Here is a 22525-nt window from a genome sequence, read left to right as displayed (position 1 = left end):
TTTCCCTCCTGTAATATAAACATCCTGTAACAGCCCTAGCTCTGGCCTCCCTCCAGGACAGCAGGTTACCTCTGATATGAAACAAAGCTGTATCTGGAAAAACTGGGGGTGGGGGTGGTGACTCCAATCCCTTCTTAATGATGAGAAACAAATGTGGATTGTGTTCCTGCTTTATTCTGGCAGTGAATCTTTAAAATCTTTTTAAAAATTGTGAAAAAATTGCCCTTTTAATAGACTTTAATGTTTAGAGCATTTTTAATTTTAAAATTGAGCATATGGTACAGACAATTCCCACATACCCCTTTCCCTGCATAGTTTTCTCTGTTGGTAATGACTTGCATTTGTATGGCATATTTGTTATAGTACATGAACCAACACTGATACTCTATTATTAACTAAAGTCCATAGTTTACATTAACCTTCCCTCTTTATGAGTACACTCAATGGGGTTTGACAAATGCGTAATATCATGTATTCACCATTATAGTATCACACATAGTTTCACTGCCCTAGAAGTCCTGTCCTCCACCTATGTATCCCTCCCTCTTTCCCATAAACTGCTGGCAACTACTGATCTTTTTACTGTCTCTGTAGTTTTGCATATGCCATAGTAGTTTGTAGTTCTCCAAATGCTGTATAGCTGGAATCACACAGTATAGAGTCTGTTCAGTTTGGCTTCTTTCTTTCACTTAGCAATATGCATTTAGGGTTCCTCCATGCCCTTCACAGCTTGATGGTATATGCGTATTTCTTTTTATCACTGAGCGATAATTTATTGTACATATGTACCACAGTTTGTTTCTTCCATCCCTTATTAAAAGACATGTTAGTTGCTTTCAGGTTTTAGCAATTCTGAATAGAGCTGCTGTAAATATTTGTGTACAGGTTTTGTGTGGACATAATTGGGTAAATGCCTAGGAGTGTGATTGCTGGGCCATACAGTGCAACTAGATTTGGCTTTGTAAGAAATTGCCGAACTGTCTTCCAAAGGGGCTCTATCATTTTGCATCCTCACCAGCACTTGGCATTGTCAGTTTTTTTTATTTTATTTTGGCCATTCTAATAGGTGTGTAATGGCTACCATCTTAACCATTTGTAAGTGAACAATTCAGTGGCATTAAGTACATCCACAGAATACTTTTTATTTAGCAAAACTGAAACTCTACCTTTTAAACAATAACTCCTCATTCTCTTTTCTCCCCAGCCCTTCCACACATCATTCTACTTTCTGTCTCTATGAATCTGACTATTCAAGTACCTCATATAAGTCAATCATATGGTATTTGTCCTCTGTGTCTGGCTTATTTCACTCAGCATAATGTTCTTGGGTTCATCCATGTTGTTGCATATGTCGGAATTTTCTCCCTAACACATGCACAAAGTCTTTTCTTTGGAATCTTTCCCACACCTTCTTTTAGGGACAAAATAACTGAGGAAGAGATTTCCAAATTTGCTAAAATATCTTTGGGAAATAGTTGCATTTATTATTGTTCTTAATTTTAATGGTCATATGTGTAGCAAGTATGGTAGGGAAAGACCATAATGTGAGTTTTCGTTCCCTTATTGTTTAGAAGCTTCTATGTTCTGGGCATTATAGTGTATGTTTCTAATGGATACAGGCGTGTAAGGTCATATGAGGATGTAAGGTCTTTCTCTCAATTGGGTAGTGTTCATTTTGGTCATGAACTATAAAAACCATTTGTATATACACCCTGAGATCAGAATTGCCAAGGTATTTTGATAACTTGCATGGACTGTAATAAGAAATACAAAATCATTTTAAAATCTACTAATTTAATCTACATTAATGATTACAGAATCAGCTGTATGATTATGTATCTGACTGCTTCACAATTCGCTTGCCTACGGTAGGTCCAAGTAAGAAATTCCTGACACCCAAATCCTACTCTATTCAACTAAATATAATCATTGAAGGCTATTAATTGTTGTTTTACAGATAAACATTACCAATTGTATGATTCTATTTTGATATTTTATAAACAGAAATCCATTAGTCATCTCAAAAAAATTTCCTTCATTTCCCCTCCCAATTTTTAAATTATGATAAAATACACATAACATAAAATTTACTATCTTAACCATTTTTAAGTGTACAATTCAGTTGTATTAAATACATTCATAATGTTGTGTCACCATCACCATCATCCATCCACAGAGTGTTTCCAGCTTGCAAAAATGAAACTCAGCACCTATTTAAAAAATAACTCTCTACTCTCTGGTCTCTGCAGCTCCTGGCAACCATCATTTTACTGTCTGTCTAGGAATTTGACTCCTCTAAGGTCTCATGGAGATGGAATCATACAGTATTTGTCTTTTTGAGACTGGCTTATTTCACTTAGCATAATATCCTCAAAGGTCATCCATGCTGTAGCATAAGTCAGAATTCCCTTTCTCTTTAAGGCTGGATAATATTCCATTATTATTTATTTATTCATTTGTTTTCGATAGACACTTGGGTTCCTACCACACTCTAGCTATTGTGAATAATATGGCTCTCACCATGGGTGTACAAATATCTCTGAGACTCTGCTTTTATTTCTTTTTCAGTTTACACCCAGAAGTGGAATTGCTGGATCATATGGTGATTCTATTTAAAGTTCTTTGAGGAACTGCTATACTGTTTTCCACAGCAGCTGCACGATATATTCCCAGCAACAGTGCACAAGGGTTCCAATTTCTCCACATCCTTGCTAACATTTATTTTCCTTTAAAAAAATTTTTTTTTTGATAGTAGCCATCCTAAAGACTATTAAGTGCTATTTCATTGTTGTTTTGTCCCAAGAGTGAATTTTAATGATATACATACTGGCTGTCAATATCAGGCCAGATTGAAGGAGTTCCTAGGAATCAGCCTTTCCACTGGAAATCATTAGAACTTCATCAGATTCTGCTTTGTGACAAAGCAAATCAGCCTGAAACTTCAGAAGAGAGGGTAATTAATTTGGACATTAGGGTGGTGATTCCACACACACACACACACACACACACACACACACACACACACACATATTAGTTTAGAGATTCCTTCATTGACATCAAAGGTTTTTAATACAATATTTGTATATGGCTCAAGTGTGTGTGTGTGTGTGTGTGGTAGGTTTTACTGGAGTGTGTTATGAATGTGCCCAGATTCTAGCTCCCATGGCATGACCTCAGCCACTGATTCAGAATCCCTCTAGCATTTACTGGGGAACCTTTAGGGATAGTGTTTTCTATGTAAGCTCTAGAGTCAGTTTTGCCTCTGTCTCTCTGCTCCCTTGTAGCTCCCGACACAGTCATTCTCTCAGCCGTGCCCCCGCTTACTCCTCTGTCAATCAACGTCTGCAAACTTGGGGCAGCTAGTTCCTTTTAGGTCTCAGTCTCTTCTTCCACTACTAGGTTTTTCCACTACCAGGTTTTCCACTACCAGTCTGCACAAGGGAAAGAGAGAGGTGGAGGTGAGAAATTGCTCTCTCTCTGCTTATTATTTCTTTTTCTTGCTTTGTTGCAGTGACTTCCATTAAGTTCCAAAACTTCCAGTACTGTGCTGAAAAGGAGTATTGATAATGGACATCCTTGACTTATTTGTCCTTGATTTTAGAGGGAAAGCATCCAGTTTTTACCCATAAGTAAGCTGTTAGTTGTAGGGTTTTTTTGTAGATATTTTCTATCAAGTTGAGGAAATTTCTTTTTAGTTTGCCGAGAGTTTTTCTTCTCTCCTTGAATGGATGTTGGAGTTTGTCAGATGTGTTTTCTGTATCAATCAGGCCTACTTTCTGAACCCACATTTCCGATTCCAGCAAATTCCTCTTCCCAGAAAGACAGTCGGTGGGAGTTTGTACCTCCTTTAGGTGAATACCACCTATGCCCAAGATGGTTTGGCTGGAGACTCTCAAAAGGCCATCACTTCAGAATAGACTGGCCAGGAAAATCAGTTAATTTTCTATGTTCGGAGAATTTGCTCTCAACTCCGTGTGCAGAAAGACATCAACAACGTAGTTGATGTTAACCTTCACTCAGTCTTGCCCCGTTTCATTTTTTGCCCCGTTTCATTTTTATGATCACTTTAAGTCAAGGAATCTTAACCTGGGTTCTGAAACATTTAACTTCAGCCTTTGAAGTCTCAGCAAGTACTCAAACAAAAAAAAGTATGTATTCACAAAAACAAGCAACAAGTTACACTAAAGAGGGCTCTTTGAAACATTTGTTTTGCAGGCTTCCTTAGTCATCTGAGTTTGTGAAATGTTAAAGGAATTAAATAGGATTTTTTTTTTACCAGAGAAGGGCTCAGAGGTTTTGATATGCTAATGTGTATTATAAATCTCCTAAGAGCAGAAATATGTGGGAAGTTTTTTCCCAATTTCGTTGTGGAAGTGTTTTATTTCAGAACATCTTCTGGGTAATTGCTGGCTGATAGGTGAACACAGTCTAAATTTACATAGAGCAAAGAAAAAAACATTTTCACCAATCAAAAAAAAAAGTAACACAGGCTAACAAATATATGCCTCAGTTCTTTATAGTATAGTAAATACTCAATATAGTATAACATTAAAGTACACTGAGATTAAATTTAGAGTTCAGGTTACTGGTTTGTTTTCTCTGTCAGTAAGATGAGGGCCTTGATTTGCACTTTAAGCCTGTTAAGGAAAACCTTTCAGATTAATGATTTTTTTAAAGATTTAAAATTTATTTTTATTTTTAGACAGGGGAAGAGAAGGAGAGAGGGAGAGAAACATCAATGTGTGGTTGCCTCTTATGCACTCTGCGCTGGAGGCCTGGCCCACAACCCAGGCATGTGGGCCAGGAACCGGGAACCGAACTGGCGACCCCTTGGTTCGAAGCCTGTGCTCAATCCACTGAGCTACACCAGCCAGGGCAGATTAATGATTTTTTAAAAGTTTTGTTTTTATTTTTGGTTTTAGAGAGAGAGGAAGGAAGGGAGAAGGGAGTTATAAATTGAGAGAGAAACACCGATTAGCTGCCTTCTGCAAGTGCCCCCACAGGGGACCCAACCTGCAACCCAGGTGTGTGCCCTGACTGATAACTGAACCGTTGACCTTTCTGTTTGCTGGACCACGCCCAACCAACTGAACCACATGGGCTGGGGCCAGATTAAAGTTTGGCCCAAATAGGTCTTGGGAGAAAAATAAACTTTGAAGTGGCAGTTTTTACAGTTTCTGCATATGTCCTGAAATAAAAAAAAAAAACTGTTTTAGAAGGACACTTCCTAGTTACATTTAGATTTGATTATTTGCACTCCTTTATCTGAAGCCACAGAAGTTTTGAGCATGGGGATCAAGTTAGGAGTACGGGTTCTGGGTCATAGTGGCTAAATTCAAAGTAGCTTGCTGTTATCTTTTCCGCAAAAGCTGGGAGATATTGGACAAGCCTTTTCCCTCACTGTTTGTCTTTTCTACAATTTTCATGTACTTTTACATTTGCTCGTAAGAAATCTAAGCAGGGCAAGTAATGATAAAATTATCATCTTCACACTTGGTGAAACATTCTCAGAATGTGTAAATGATTTGCCTAAATTCACAGATCAATGAAGCCATAGTAACTCAAAAATTGGGAGTTCATTCTGACTTTAATACTTGGGTACTTTCCTTTTTATTTGTCTCCCAACATTAGATAAAAATTACGTATTCATTCCAAAATGAAATGAATTTATAGGTTATATAAGTACAACTTTGTATGTGAATTAATAAGCTTAAAATATAGTTGGAATAATCCACGAACATTTCCTGAAGAAGTCTGCAGGAATGTGGGAAGGCAATTAACGTTCATAACTTTTATTGAGTACCTACTGTATGTCAAATGCTATTCTACACATTTTACAAATGATTACTAATTCTCAAACAGCATTTTGATGAGGTTTTAAGGAACAGGAATGAATGAGGCTTTCCAAGATAATATAACAATTCCACAGTATAGTTCTGTATCTTGATTGCATTGCATAATCTACATGTGATAAAATGACGTAGAACCAAACACGCACCATGTGAAATCCCTGCTTTTGTAAAATTACGTCATAAGTAAGTGTTGAGGGAACTTGTGTTTCACCTCTGTTTGTCCTCAAGAATACTGGTTAAGTATTTTATGGAGTGTCCGATATGAGTCTGTCCAATGCTTTTCTCACAGATAGGGATTATGGGTTTTGGGGGGAGGCAAACCACAGAGGTCTGTACTATATTTGCAACTGTGAATCTAATTATTTCGAAATTAAAATAAAAATGCACTTATTCTTCAAAGGGGATTAGTAAATTTACTTGACTAGAGTCCTCACAACACCCACGCACACCTATTAACAATTCACATAACTGCAGTTGTTTGGAATGTGGATAGGGAAACTTAATTATAAGCTCCCAGCACCTCATATCGGACACTTCTGTTCAACAAAATGATTCGGGGTGGGAGGCGCGTTGTAATAGGCATGGGTTTGGGGAGGTCGTTCGGTTTCTCCAAAATCAGACCAGAAGTTTCTCTGACTGTTTTAGAGCCTTAGCCTGGACCCTTGGTCTCCTTCCGGCCACCGAGAAGTTGCACTGGGAGTGCTGGGAAACGTTTAAGCACAGTCGGAACCGCAGCAAAGGGGAGTCAGGTCGTTTTACACCTCTCGGGCCGGAATCCCTGCCCAGCAGAAATACACAAGTGCCTAACCTCTCCTGGCCTGGAGGCCCGGAGCGGGCGAAGTCCAAGCAGCTGCCACTGCCCGGCCGGGAGAAAGAATCTGAGCTGCACACACCAGCAGCGCGAGGCACGCGCGACCCCTCCCGCGCATGCTCCACTGGCCCGCCTCCGGCCCCGCCCCTGCCCCCGCCCCCGCCCCCGCGTCGCCTCGCCTCGCCTCTCTCGCTTTTTCGCCCCCTCCTCAGCCAGCCTCCTCCCAGCTCGGCCCCTCTGGGAGCGCTCGGGACGTCCCGCGTGCGTGCCGGCGCCTGACTTCACTTCCGGCTAACGCGCTCCGCTTGCCCCCTGGCCCCGGATGGTGACTGGTGGTGGTGTTGCACCTCCCGGGACTGTCACTGAGCCGCTTCCCAGTGTGATTGTGCTGAGCGCAGGCCGGAAGATGGCGGCTGCGGCTGCGGCGGCCTCGGGCTCGGGCTGCTCCTCGGCGGCGGGGGCGGGAGCGGCCGGGGTGTCCGAGTGGCTAGTGCTGCGAGACGGCTGCATGCGCTGCGACAGCGACGGGCTGCACAGCCTCTCCTACCACCCGGCGCTCAACGCTATCCTGGCCGTCACCAGTCGCGGGACTATCAAAGTCATCGACGGCACCTCGGGGGCCACTTTGCAGGCCTCGGCGCTCAGCGGTGAGTGTGCGGCACACCGGGCGCGGGCCGGGCGCGCTGCGGAAGGAGCCGGGCCAGCGAGATGCCGGGGAAGGAAGCCGCCCAGCCCCAGGGCTCGGCCTCCGGAGCAGGGGAAGCGGCGTAGCGGGAGCGGGGTGGCGGGAGGGCAGGGCTGGGGGCTCAGGCCTGGCTGTAAAGGCGAGTCCGGAAGCTGATAGAGGGGGACCGTAGGATTTGGGTTTTTCAGCGCTGCAGCTGGGAAGGAAAGACTGGCAAGTTGGGGAGTGGTGGGAGTTGCCTTTCAGGCCTTGAGCTACCGGTATAGGTTGATCCTGTGGAATGGGTGAGGATTCCTCGGATCTCAGCCCTGGAGGCGGCCAGGCCCCCGGGGAGGTCCTGGGGAAAGTGTCGATACTGCGTTCAACCAAATCAGAGAGGAAAAGGATCGAAGGGTTAGTCCGGAAGAGAGAGGCTGGTGGCCGGAGGCAAGCCTTCGAGCCGGCCTCCAAGCTCTCTCCTCTTGAGGATAGAAGTAGGTCCCCGGCTGTTCTTAGGACCTGCAGGTGCTGAGAAGTATCACGGCGGTCTTCGAGCCGGGGGTGGGAGTGGGAATGGGGTGGGGGCGGGGTGCTCTGTAGTGGGGGTAGGGTGGGAAGTAGGCGGGCTAAGCTGCCTGAACTGTTCTGTCGAAGACTTGAGGACTCTGGCGGACGTCATGGAAGACCAGACCTTGTCCCCTACCTCGGGACTTCCAACTTATACCCCCCAGTGACAAGAAACTCGGAACCTACGGTTTATGAAATGTAGATTCCTTTGGGTTCATAATGAGGTGAAACTTTAGGCCGTTGCTACTTGTTTTACCATAGTGAGCCGAAAGTTGGGCCTCGGAGATTTGTCTGAGTCTCACCAATGGAAGAGAGCAGTTCTGGGTCGTGTACACACGGTGGTCCAGGGACTGGACTTATCTGCATGAAGTGAACGCTCTTTGCACTGGAGGGGAGTGTTTTGGAATTGCCCTGGCCAAGTTACGTTTGGCTGAGATGACATTTCATTTGCGGTTTAATGAGTGACTTAATTTAGATTTGTAAATTGAGATTGGAAAGTGAGTATATATGAGTGAGTTAGACTGATGCACAGATTTATAATATATACAACGGTGCATTGAGCCAAGTGGAAGTAATGTGGCCTGCCGATTTACTTGTATTTTAACATAGACAAATTAGGAAAGGTTGTTATTTAGTTTACTGTATGAGTAATAAGGCACTTTAAGGAAATGGAATTTAGGGCTACAAAGATAAAAATAAGGGCTTTAATTTTTGTTAATATGAAAGTTGTGAAAAAAAAAATGGACTGTTATAGCTATAGAATGGAAACCTGGAACATATTTAAGGTTTGAGAGAAAGTTTTGGGTTGTAGTTTTGTAATTTTTCCTTTCTTGGCCTAAAGGACAGGAGGGGTGTCCTAGATGTAGCGATGAGCAACTTGGACATAACAGCTTGTGTGAGAGGGAGATACTCATTAGTATTCAGTAATTGATGCCCTCTTAAATTCACTTAAAATGTTTAAAATTCAGGAATGTATAAAGAATAATTATGATCCCCCAGTAAATTTAAGAAGTAAAACATTACAGAGAGAGTTGAAGCCTCTGTGCCACTTCCAGATTGCATTCCTCCAACCCTCCTTCTTCCATGAACATTACCTTTGACTTGGTTTTACCAGTGTCATACATGTCTTTATGCTTTTTAGTATGTACTTGTATCTTTAAACAATATCCAAGACTGTATTTCATGATTTTAAACTTTGAATAAGTGGTATCATAGTATAGGTATATGGACTTCTATAAAAGGCTGTATTAGCAAAAGTCTTAAAATGTTTTCTGTAGAAACAGGAGTCTCTCCCTGGAGGGTGTGGCTCAGTTGGCTGGAGCACTGTCTAGTAACAGAAAGGTTGCAGGTTCTACACCCAGTCCAGGGAGGCAACCAGTTGATGCCTCTCTCTTATATCGGTGTTTCTCTTTCTCCTTTCCTTTCTCTCTAAAAGCAATGTAAAACATGTCCTCAGGTGAGTATTAAAAAGAAAAGAGTCTCACAAGGTTTTCTGTCTGGTGGCCATGTTTGAGAAAAATAACATGTGCTAGAATTTGTTCTAAGTGGTTGGGGAAATTGTACATATATGTATGTGTCTGTTCATAAAAGGGAAAGATAGTCACTTTACTGGTAGATTACTAAAAGGGAGAGTTTTAGGTGCATAATGTAAGTGTGAAGATAATGGATGTATAACACCTAGCACTGATTTGGGAAGACTTAGTTGGGGTTTGTTGGGGCATTTGTTAATAGGAAATGCACAGGATTGGACACAATTGCAGATACTCATACACTAAATTTTGAATATGTTACTAAAAATGTGTAGAAGAGCTATGGCAAACAAATTAAAGGGATTACAGAAAAAGTTTGAAACAGACAATAAACAAATTCTGAAATGTTTTCATATGTGAGAAGTGCAGTTTACTAGTACTAATTACCAGAGGTTGTATAGGGTCATGTGTATGTCATCTATTCAGATGATTTGAGAGGGAGTGCGGCAGTTTATGTTTTGCCTGGAATATGTGGGTATTAAGTAGGTTTGTTTTTAATGTAATAAGAGGGTGAAAGTCCTATAAACAGAATGGGGAGAAGGTGTCAGTAGTGATCATGGTCCTAACATGGCCCTTCTTCCCAGTTCATGGGCAGTGAGCAACCCCAGAGGAAAGACATCTTTGTTTGAGAGACTCGAGAGTGGTGTGAACGTAACCATATAGGGTTAGTGGGTGAGAGTGTGTCTGATGGGTGGGCTCAGTTTATAGTGTAATGGGTGGCCTATTAGTGCAGACTGGAAATTAGTAGATGGAAGCAGAACTTGTATGTATGTGTATTCATTTGGGTGGCAAAAATGGTGAATTTTTAACTGTCTACTAGTATATATCTTCAAATTACCTGTGTCCAACATAAAATGTTTATAAATATACTTTGATTAGATTAAGTAGCTATACGTATATATGTTGGTTAGGCAAGTATTTACTCCCTGTTAGTGTTTTAGAATTAAGATTTCTGATTCCTTGGCCTGGCATTAAATGACCTCCATGATTTGGCCTCTCCAGTCTCTCGAGTCTTGTTTTCCTGTTTTGTGGAACTGGTTCATTTAATTTCCTTTTCTAACTCCAGTACTTTTGTCCTTTCTTGGAGTGCACCAGCTTCCTCTGGATGAATAGACACATCTTACCCATTTTTTCAAGCTCTAGAGCTGGTCCTAATTTCTGATTCTTTCAGTCTGAAGTGATCCACTGGACCCCTAATGCATAATGTCCTATTAATATCTGTTGCCAACTTACTATTTATGGTATGTTTTCTGTTTAGAACTATTTAAGTTTCATTTTATTTAGCTTTTTGTGGATATGTGATGCCTATTTTTCTGAAAGCTTATCTGCTTGTTTGTATTCCTTCCTCAGTATGCCTGATACAAAATATTAATAAATATTTTTTATTTGGTATAAACTAATGAGTATGATAAATGGATGCTTCCTTACATAATAACTGGTAAATAAACACCTTCTTTGCCTTTTTTTTCTTACATAGATTTTTAAAGAGCAATTTTAGGTTCATAGTAAAAATGAGGAGGAAAGGCAGGTTCCCATATACCCCTTGAGCCTGAGCACGTACACTCACAACCTTCCTCCCTGTCCATGTCTGACACCACAGGGGTATGTTTTTTACAGTGAACTTGCATTAACACAACATCATTCACCCCAAATCCATAATTTACTTTAGGGTGCACTCCCGGTACTGTACATTCTGTGGGTTCTGACAAATATGTATAATGTCACACAAAAGAGTTTCCACTGTCTTAAAAATCCCCGTGCTCTTCCTGTTCACCCCTTCCTCTGCCCTCCCCCTGGCAACCACTGATCTTTTTGCTGTCTCCATAGTTTTGCCTTTTCTAGAACGTTAAATAGTTGGAATCATAGATTATGTAGCCTTTTCAGTTTGGCTTCTTTCACTTAGTAATGTGCACTTGAGTTTTCTCCATTTCCTTTCATGGCTTGATAGCTCATTTCTTTTTAGCACTGAATAATATTCCATTGTCTGGTTGTACCACAGTTTTTTATCTCTTCACTCACTGAAAGACATCTTGGTTGCTTCCAGGTTGTGGCGGTTATGAATAAAGCTGCTGTAATTACTTGTTTGTAGGATTTTGGGTGGAAGTAATTTTTTACTTCATTTTTGTAAATGCCAAGGAGAATGACTGCTGGATCATATGGTAGGTGTATGTTTTATAGGACTGTCTTCTAAAGCTGCTGTACTGTTTTGCATTCCAGCAGCAATGAATGAGAGTTCCTGTTGCTTCACATCTCATTAGCATGTGATGATGTCAGTGTTTTGGATTGTGGCCATTTGAAGAGGTGTGTAGTGCTATCTCATTGTTTTAATTTTCAGTTCCCTAATAACACGATGTTCAACATCTTTTCATATGCTTATTTGTGGACTTCGGGTTTAAAAAAATCAAAATAGCTTATATACACTACATACATCACGTGACCATATTTATATTACTGGATATGTCCTTCTCTTTAGCTGTTTGTTTCTGCAGTTTCACATATCAATTAGGAAGGAGTCTGGTTTTGCAGTCAGATGGCTTGGAATAAGATCCCAGTTTCTGATTTTTTTTTTTCCAATTTAACTCTGACCTTGACTAAATTACTTAGCATTTCTTTTTTAAGATTTTGTTTATTTACTTTTAGAGAGGGGAAGGGAGGGAGAAAGATAGGGAGAGAAACATCAACCCATTGCCTCTTGCATGCCTGCAACCTGGGACCTAGTCCGAAACCCAGGCATGTGCCCTGACCGGGAATTGAACTGGAGACCTTTTGGTTCGCAGGCTGGCACTCAATCCACCGAGCCACACTAGCCAGGGCAAATTACTTAACATTTCTGTTTCAGTTTTCCTTTTTGCAAAATGAGGATGATAATTGTACTAATTGTGAAGAATTCAGTGTTAATACATACATAGTGTTTAGAACATTGTGTTTAATGTTCAAAACATTCCTCTTACTTGTAAATCTTTGTAAATACTCTTCTTACTGTTCTTTTTAACTTAAACCTGTTACATTTTTTAAACTTAACTCCAAATTTGAACTTCTTAGGAGTTTTTTGGACTTTACCTACCACCTTTTGCTACCCTGCAGAATTCATCTAGTTTTTGCTTTGATGTAAGAATAAAGTATTTGATGGAAGATTAAATGTAAGAATAATAATTTGTTAATTTGCTCATTATTTTCCTATTTATATAATAAGTGGCAGTGGTGATTTCTGTTCCTGAACTAGTGCCTCTCCTTCCCTAAAGGTAGTATATATAGTTTGTGTTTTGTTTTTATAGCATTTTTGAGGACATGTGGTGAGAGAATGGGCGTTATGTTTTAGGTAGTCCAGATTTTTGAGGTTTAGCTCACTAACTCACTACCTAAACTTTATGAACTTCAGCTTCCTTATTTGTAAATTAAGATTAATATTTCAGAGAGTGATTGTGCACATTAAGTGCTAAACAGTTTGAAGTGCCTAAGACTTCTGGGTGTGTGTATAAAAGGTACACAGTGAATGTTAATTTTCTTAAGTTTCATTGGTGCTTAATATTGCCATACTCCTCACTATTGGATACTTTAAAAAATGTTCACTCATTTAGCATTTATATGCTAAATGATAAAATAGATACCAGAGGATAAAATAGATACCATTCAAAATTTGATGGAAATAGAAATGTTGGTAATGCATATTATCTATATTTGGATAAATATCATTCAGTGTATTGAAGTGGCTAAATATCAAATGAAGTTAAGTTTGTTATAGTATTAGTTATGTACAATGGGGGACCTAAAGATGGAATTTATTTATAAAAAATTGTATATTTATTTTTATATGTTTAAACTTCAGTCACATTCAAGGTACCCTCCATTTGATGCAATGTACCTATCGAGATGCTTTTCCACTGCTCAGAAGTTTTTGAATGTGTTGATTTTGGTGCCTTTTAGTGCTTCTGATGTTTTTTGTTTCATCTCTTCCACATTGGCAAAACTGTTTCCCTTTGAGAACTATTTTCATTGGGGAAACCAAAAAAAGTTGTTTGGGGGCAAGATCAGGTGAATAAAGAGGGGAGGGCATGGGGGTCATGGATGGGGCATGGCAGTCTTGCCATTTTTGGTCAAAAACTGCTGACCACTCATTGTGGTGTGGGCAGGTGTGCTTATAAAATCACCCATCAAAAAATTCACTAAAGCCAAATGTAGTCTCTCACAACACCAGCTGATAACACTGATACAGATGGGTTCCTAGAACACTCACCTAATGTTGTGAGGGAAGTCTGTACTACAAGGGGCCCACCCTCCAGAAGATAATTCCTTTTTTGGGGGGGGGTCCCCTGATATATATACAGACTGTTCATGTATTATATGTACAGAAGTAAGTGAAATATATATGTGGGTATTAATTAATTGGTATCGTCGTGTAAGAGGAATTCATGTCTATTTAGTTCCTGAAGTGTGTTCCAGATCTTTGTCATGGTGAAAAAGAGGAAACTCCACAGCTGATCATTGTTTTTAGATAAATATTCCAGAAATATCCCATTTCTCTCTTTCTTTTTCTTTTTTATTTTTTTTTAGATTTATTTATTTATTTTTAGAGAGAGGGGAAGGGAGGGAGAAAGAGAGGGAGAGAAACATCAATGTGTGGTTGCCTCTTGTTCGCCCCCAACTGGGACCTAGCCTGTAACACAGGCATGTGCTTTGAGTGGAAATTGAACTGGTGACCCTTTGGTTCTCAGGCTGGCACTCAATCTACTGAGCCACACCAGCCAGGGCCAGTTTTATATTTCTTTATGAATTTGTCCCTTTATTCTTTTCCTAAATAGACATTGACTTTGATGTGAATTGATTTGAGAAGTTTGTATAATGGTCATAAATGAGAAAAAGATCATTCTACTCTTCCAGTTGCAACAAAGTTCAGATTGAGCGAATTCTTCTTGATTGATTGATTGATTGATTGATCGTCTGATATGACAGCTTCTTGTTTAGACTAAAAGCCCAGAGCTGCCTCCTCCAAGAAGTCTTGGAATATAGTAAAGTGACTAGGTCAACTTACGTAGTCCTCAAGAAATAAATTAAAAAAAAAAAAGATTTTCTTTTTAGAGAGTTGGGAAGGGAGTGGGAGAGAGTGGGAGAGAAACATCAGTGTGTGAGAGAAACATGGACTAGTTGCCTCTCCCATGCCCCCAACCAGGGACCTGGCCTGTAACCCAGGGATGTGCCCTGACAGGGAATCGAACCAGTGACCATTTGGTTCTCAGGCTGGTCCTCAGTCCACCTAGCCACACCAGCCAGGGCTGAATTCTTTATAGAAACTTGATGCAGCAAATCTTCTTGTGGACTATGAGTACATACATTGGCTGTTTCAGTTGACCAATATTAGTAATGCTACATAATGCCCTATCTTATGTCCAAGTTTTGCTGTTTTTTACCAAAACATTTTTCTATAATTAATGAGTGGATTTATATTAAGATAAAAAATAATTCTGCTATTTTTAAGATACTCTATGTTTTCCAAACTTTTACATTTATGTCCCTGGTTTTCATGGTGAATGCTTAAAGATAGTTTTTTTTTTTCCTAGCAGAAAATTTATCCTAGTCTGTATTTTAATAATTTTAGGCTTTTTAATGAGAGGCAGTATATGAGATCAGCTTGTTTGGCCGGAGCCAAACAACTTGTAAGTAAGTCTATAAAGTGAGGATAATATTAGCATCTACCTCAGAAGGTGGCTGTGAGAATTAAAATGAGTTAATACATTAAAGAATGTCAAAGAGTGTCTGATATATTTAGTATGTGCTCTATAGGTGCTTATATTTTATTATATTTTTAGTCTTGTGAAGCAGTGGCTATTCATAAGTTTGCTGAGTGTAGTAGATATTTTTGCTACAAATATTGTATTGAAATTACAGTATTTTCTTCCCGGTTCCCATTTATATGGGAATGTGCTGACTGAAATATAATAATTAGATGTAATTATAAGAGCAATGTTTTTGTATCATCAGAGACGTGTAAACTATGTAAGTTAATTCATTTTGAATTTGAAATTGTTAAAAGAGGAAAGTGATTTGAAGAGCTGGTTGATTGGTATTTATTGACACATTTATTGACCATGTGCTAGCCATGGGGGCACAAAGTAAGGCAACATTTTGGCCTTTGAATGCATGCTTGGTGATGATTTTAGGTAAACCATCTTAACATAATATCATAAGGTCTGTAATATAGATATGCGTAATGCTGTGGTGAATACAAAGGGGAGGGAGTTATTTCAGCCTGAGGGAAATAGAGAAGGTTTCCCAAAGGTTGCCTTTATGATCAGTTTTGAAAGATAAGATAGTGGGAGGGAATGTTGGAAGCATAATCATCTTAAGCTAAGGTATTCATACTTGCTTGTGCAGAGACATGTTGATTTTTAAAAACATGGTGAATTCAAGGATCAGTTTTTGGGAGAGAGGGGTTGGGGTTCAGGTTATGTATAGGAATGGTTCGAGTTGAAGCTGAGAGATAGGCAAGGACTAGATCATAATATGTTTTGCTAAGAAGTTTGGACTCCATGTGAATGGTAGGGAACCACTGTAGGTTATAACATGATCAAATTTATTTTTAGTAGGAGTTGAATCTAATGCCCAGGTGTGAGGAGTGAAGAGAACATCATTAAGTTAGTTTGAGAGGCAGGAAAAACATAGTTTGGTGAGTGTTTGGATGAGAGAGATTGACAAGGTGAAATTATTCATACTTAGGTTCCTACTTTGAGTAGGAATGATGTTTATTAACCTGAATAAGCAATACAGTGGTTCTTCTTATCCATGTTTGTGTTTTCCACGGTTTCTTCATAATGCAGTTAGCTATGATCTGAAAATATTAAATGGAAAGTTGCAGAAATAAAGAATTGACAATTTTTAAAATGTGCCCTGTTCTGAGTAGTGGGATGAAATTTTAAGCTGTCCACCTCCTTCTTTCCCTCCTTCTTTCCCCCACATATTGAGTTGTATATGCTACCCACCTATTAGTTACTTAGTAGCTGTCTGGTTTATCAGACCCACTGTCACGGTATTGTAGTTCTTGTGTTAAGTAACCCTTATTTTACTTAATAATGACTCCAAAGCTCAAGAGTAGCAGTGCTGGCAATTTAGATATGCCAAAGAAAATCTGTAAAGTGCTTTCTTTAAGTGGAAAGGTGAAAATTCTTGACTAAAGGAAAGAAATAATCGAATGCTATGTATGATAGGAAAGATCTGTGATAAGAACAAATATATCTGAAATTGTGTAGAAGGAAAAAGAAATTTGTGTTAGTTTGCTGAGACACCACATTCACATAACTTTTATTACAATGTGTTATTATAATTGTTCTATCTTATTATCAGTTACCGTTGCTGATTTCTTCCTGTGCCTAATTTATAAATTACACTTTATGACAGGTATGTATGCATAGGCAAAAAGCAGTCCATATAAGGTTAGGTACTATTCCTGCCTTCAGGCATCCATTGGGGGTCGTGGAATGTATTTTCATGTATAAGAGGGGCCTACTATACAAGAAGGTATGTAAAAGGCTGGGAGCAAGAGGGAGATCATGATTTCAGTTGAATTAATTTTGAGATCCTTGAAGAATATCCATGTAGAGATATCCAGAAGGCATTTGGAAATTCAGGGTTGAAGCTTGAAGATTTGGGAATAACAGATTTGGAAGGCATTGGCATTTATAGGGAAAGCCTAGTCTAGTGGTTAAGGATATTGGTTGGCTCTGGAGCCATACTGAGTTCCGGTCTGTGATTCACCACTGAGTAGCTGTGTCCTTAGGCAAGATGCATAACCTCTCTCTGCACTTCATAATTAATACCTAACTCATTGAGTTATTGGAAAGATTAAGTAAACTGATATATGTAGACATTCCTTGAACCACCCACCAAAGCACTCAACAAATGTCACTTTTAATTACATAGTTTAGTTCATAAAGTGTCATTTGAGGTAATAAGATCAATTTGAAATCTCCTCCTCCCCCAAATTCAGAAAGCTTTCTGTAAGAGGTGACCCCCCCCCAGCTGAGACTTGAAAGAAAAGGAGTTAAGTCAGATGGTGGGAACTGCATGAGCAAGAGCAGAGGCGTGATGCTGGTAATACTTGTTACAAGAAGTTTGGTAAGAGTGTGAGGTATGAAGGAAGGAGTGATGAGATAAGATAGCCTGAGGAGCTTGGAGTTGGCTCCCCTGGGCTGTAGTTCCCATATTTTTAAGTAGTAAAAGAACCACCAGTCTAAGGTGAAAAAAAATCCAGGACCCTACTATGACAGGAGCTACATTTTTAGTATCAGTTAGCACTACAACCCCCTTCTAGCTGGCTTTGCGTTTAGATTTTTATGGACACAAGCCAGTTAACAATATTCATCTGTCCTCTAACTTCAAAAATGTTGTTGCCATCATCCCACTTGTTTTTTTTTTTTTTTTTTTTTTTTGGCATTGTGGACTTGGTTAATGCCTTCTTTATTTTTTCACTGCCTTTGCAGTGGGAGCTTGAGAGGAAGCAGAGATAAATGTTTGTGTATTGTTGTACTATATCCTTGTTGCTTAACTGGCAGTTTGTAGTTGTAGCTGTACTTAAGTTGTTGGACATTTGCTACTCTGAGCTTAGGAATGTGGCTCTAACTGTAGCCAGACAGTAACAATAATAGGTTTCTATAATGTAGTATGAAAGAACATTGGGGAGGTGGGTGGGAGGTACCACTCTAATATGTACATCTTACTGCTCACAACTTTGGGAAGACACTTCTCTGACATACCATCTTTAAATGGGCTAGTAATTCTTGCCAGACAGACTACTTTATTATCTGATGAGATAATATATGGAGAAATACTTCGTAAACTGTAGAACTTAAAAAATGTGAGGTATACAAAAAGGTTAAGATAAACTCCTTGGATATAGAAGAGGAGGTAAGAGAGGCACAAATAATAAATAGAAGGAAGTACAGAGAGGAGATAATAAATGTACACATAACAAAAAGAGTAAAGCAATTGCTGTGTACAACAGTTTGTGACAAGGGCTGTGCTCCTAAAAAGAAGTAGTGTGATCTAGTTGGAGTGGGTTAAATCAGATGGGTTTTGGAGGAGATAAATATTATGCTTACTTTTTCGAGGAAATGCTAAAACTGTTGAGGCAGATAGGAATGCCTTCTCTGAGATTTACTGTGGGCACCAAGAATTTAAATCTTTGTGATTTGTTTGTCTGCTTTTACTTTGATTTATGAAGTGGTAGAGAGAGAAGTAAGACTGGGGAGCTGGCACAGGGCAGTAGTGGTTCTCAGCCTTGGTTGCTCATTAGAATCACCAGGGGAGCTTTTAAAAAATACTGTTTGGGCCCGAAGTAGTCTGACTTAAGTGTTCTGGAGTGGAGCCCAGGCCTACTTTCTTTTTTTAAAGTGTGCCAGGTGATTCTAGTGTGCAGCTAAGTTTAATGGTTCAAACTTTAACTAGGACCTTAGACAAGCACGTTTATTTGATATGCCTGCGATAAATGAGACAGGTTTCATTTGAACTGAATTATAATAACTATTTTGTTTTAAACTTTTTTTTGTAAAAAAGCCCTCCTGTTTGTTTGCTAATGAAACCTATCTCATTGTATTTTAAATTGTATTTAGTGAATATATGATGAAATAATGCTTCTAAGAGCAGGGATATATCAAGGGATATATCAACAATTTCTGTTGCTTTCTAGTTTTTCCCTTTTCTACTATAAATCAGTTTTGGTTGACTTTTTTTTTTTTTTTTTTTTTTAGCCGCTGACAGCTATGATACTTTAGCACCGAAATGCTGCTAGAGCCTTAGGACAGTGACCTTGTCCTGGGGGCAGGAGGACATGAGGGAAGAAATGGGCTAGGGAAGGCAGGGGATGGCTGGGGTTATCTGTGCCAGATCACTAGTTTCATACCTAACATGTCTTAGTTACAGATGTTATGTTAGAAAAAATGTGAGAATACTGCATTTTGTCAGATTGCAGTTTAGTTTTAATAATTCTTTATAACTGTAGAAAATAATTCATTTATTCAAAAACATTTATTTTGTGTCAAGCAGTGGCGATACAGCAGTTAACACAGTCCTTGCTTTCCTAGAGCTCATGGTTTAGTGGGAAGAGATGCTTTGCGCGCGCGCGCACACACACACACACACAATGTCAGGTGATAAATACTTTAAGAAATTAGAGCTGGTTGAAATAAACAATACAATAAAAACAATAAAAGCAATTGGGTAAACCGGTGCTTTGTGGTCTGCCAAGTCTCTGTGAGGTGGCATTTGGTTGAGGAAAGATCCCAGTGATGTCAGAGAGTAGCAAAGCAGATCTCCAGGGGAAGTTTCTGTTGGCCTGTCTGTTCCTGTAGTATGCAAAACAGCTGGATAAATTTTCATCATATTTGGATGGAATTTGACTTTGACTGAGTTAGAATGTAGGCTATGTGAGGAATACTTCTGTATCTTTTAGAGAACCTCTTTAATGCTTAGGTAGGTGTTGGTTCACCTCTCAAATAGTGCTATGCCTGCATTACATTTTATTCATTTATTACCCTTCATGGCCTTAGCCACTGAACTTTCCCAAACTTAGTTTGCTTTACACCAAGATCTGTTCTACAGGAATACTCATTTTAGCATTGAATAATATGGTGCACTAACAAGTTTTGTGAAATGATTTTATTTTTGGTTACTTTGTATTTTATTTTAAATCCCTGTGTTAAAGAGTGTTTTAAAAAGATTGGTTGATTGATTGATTGGGACAGGAAGGGAGGGAAAGAGAGAAGGAGAGAAACATCAATGTGTGACAGAAGCATCAGTGTGTGGTTCCCTCTTGCACACCCCCAGCTGGGGACCTGGCCTGTAACCCAGGCGTGTACCCTGATTGGGAATCCAATCAGTGACCTTTTCGTCCATAGGCTGGTGGTCAATGCACTTGAGTCACACTAGCAAGGGCTATTTTTATTTTTTAATTGTTCTATATTTATTTATATTGTATCCTCACTGGAGGATTGCTTTTATTGTTTTTATTGCTTTTCTTTTTAGAGAGAGAGACAAAGGGAGAGAGGAGGGAAGAGAGGGAAACACTGATGTGATTGAGAGCATCAGTTGCCTCCTGTGTGTACAGGAGGGTGATTGCACACATCCAACCTGGGAATCAACCTGCAACCTCAGTATGTGTCCTGACCAGGAAGGGAACCTGCAGCCTTTAGGTTGTGGAACGAAGCTCCAACCAACTGAGCCACAGCAGCCAGGGCATTTTAATTGTATTTTAAAAGCTTCAAAAAACATGAACATTAAATTTGCAGCCTCAATTGACTTTGCATGCAGTATGTGTTGGTATAGTATTTTAAGCATTGAAATCTGAAGTTACCTTGGTGGAAATGAAATTTTAGGTGTTATGTCAGTTTGCAGAGTTAATGTATTTTCTGTTGATATTTTTGCAACTTTTGTAGGAATGCACATGGATAGTGCATTTATAAAGACTTGACTTTCTTAAAGTGGGTATTAGACATAACTGACTTTAAAAACCAGTTTCCTTCCACTGAAAACAAATTTTTATCCTCACTGGAGGACATGCTTATTGATTTTAAAGAAGAAGAGAGAGGGAGAGAAACATGAATGTGAGAGAAAAACATCCATCAGTTGTCTCTCTTGCTGAAGAGGGACCAAACTGAAACCTAGGCATGTGCCCTGACCCGGGAATGAGCCTGCGACCTTTCTGTTTGCGAGAGGACTCTCCAGCCAACTGAGTCACACCAGCCCAGGGCAAAATACAGAGCAGTTCATATCCCTGAAAAAGTTCCCCTGCAGTGTCCTTTTGTAGTCACCACAGTCACTGACCTTTGGCAGTCCTTCGTTTGCACTTCATGTTTAGACTAGTTTTCTCTTATCTAGAATGTCATAAATGGAATCCTCCATCTGGTATGTAACATTAAAAAAAATTATTTTATTTTTAAATTACAGTTGATGCATAATATATTAGTTTCAGGTGTACAACCTAGTGGTTAGGCATGTATAACTTAAAATACAAAGTGATATTCTGTTAAATCTAGTACCCATTTGACACTATACATAGTTATTGCAGTATTACTGACTATACTAGTTAATAATACATGTACTCACTATATTGAGTACAGCATACTGAACTTTACGTCCTATGACTATTCTGTAACTGCTGATTTGTACTTAATCCCTTTACATTTTTCACCCATTCGCTCAAAACTCTTTTATCTGGCAACTGTCAAAATATTCTCTGTATATATGAGTCTGTTTCTCTTCTGCCTGTTCATTTATTTTGTGTTTTAGATTCCACATATAAGAAAGTCTCTGGCATTTGTCTTTCTCTGTCTGATTTATTTCACTCAGATTAGACATACTCTCTAGGTCTATGCACGTGGTTGCAGATGTCAAGATTATATTCTTTTTTTTTTTTAATCTCTGAGTCATATTCCATTGTATAATGTACCACTTCCTTATCCATTCATCTGTTGATGGACACTTAGGTTGCTTTCATATCTTGGTTATTGTAAATAATGTAGTGAACATGTGGATGATATGGCTTTTCAGTTTAGTGTTTTGAGTTTCTTTGGGTAAATACTGAGAATTGCTGGAATAGCTGTGTCCTTCTTCTGGTGTCTTGTTATAGCCTTTGTTTTAAGGTCTGTTTCGTCTGGTATAATAAGTATTGCTAACCCAGCCTTTTTTTGTGTTTCCATTTTCATGAAATACCTTTTTTCATCTCTTTCAGTCTGTGTGTCTTTCCATATGAAGTGAGTGTCTTGTAGACAGCACATGTAAGGGTTTTATCTTTTTTCCCATTCAACCACCCTGTGTTTTTTGATTGGAGCATTTAATCCATTTGCATTTAAAGTAATTGATATATAATGTATTTATTGCCATTTTATTTATATTTTTGTTCCTTTTTTTTCCTTCTAAAGAAGTCCCTTTAACATTTCTTGTAATACTGGTTTGGTGGTGAGGACTCCCTTAGCTTTTTCTTGTCTGCGGAGGACTTTATCTGCCTTTCCATTCTAAATGATAGCTTTGCTGGGTAGAGTAATGTTGGATGTAGGTCCTTGCTTTTCATCACTTGAATACTTCTTGCCAGTCCCTTCTTGCCTGCATGGTTTCTTTT

General features: G+C 39.2%; 1 protein-coding gene across 8 annotated transcripts in view; it reads left to right on the top strand.

The window, feature by feature from the left end:
• Positions 1-6949: 6949 nt before the first annotated feature.
• BIRC6 (baculoviral IAP repeat containing 6) overlaps positions 6950-22525 on the top strand; it is a 199318-nt gene continuing 183742 nt past the window's right edge. For all 8 annotated transcript variants that reach the window (XM_045827786.1, XM_045827785.1, XM_045827789.1 and 5 more), the window contains exon 1: positions 6950-7310. In XM_045827786.1, coding sequence (XP_045683742.1) covers positions 6986-7310 — 325 coding nt within the window. In that variant the 5' untranslated portion in view covers positions 6950-6985. The remainder of the gene's footprint in view (positions 7311-22525) is intronic.

Source organism: Phyllostomus hastatus, unplaced genomic scaffold (genome assembly GCF_019186645.2).
Source record: "Phyllostomus hastatus isolate PE091 unplaced genomic scaffold, TTU_PhHast_1.1 phas_scaffold_78, whole genome shotgun sequence".
In the NCBI taxonomy this organism is placed as follows: domain Eukaryota; kingdom Metazoa; phylum Chordata; class Mammalia; order Chiroptera; family Phyllostomidae; genus Phyllostomus; species Phyllostomus hastatus.
This window is presented reverse-complemented; position numbering and strand designations above follow the sequence as displayed.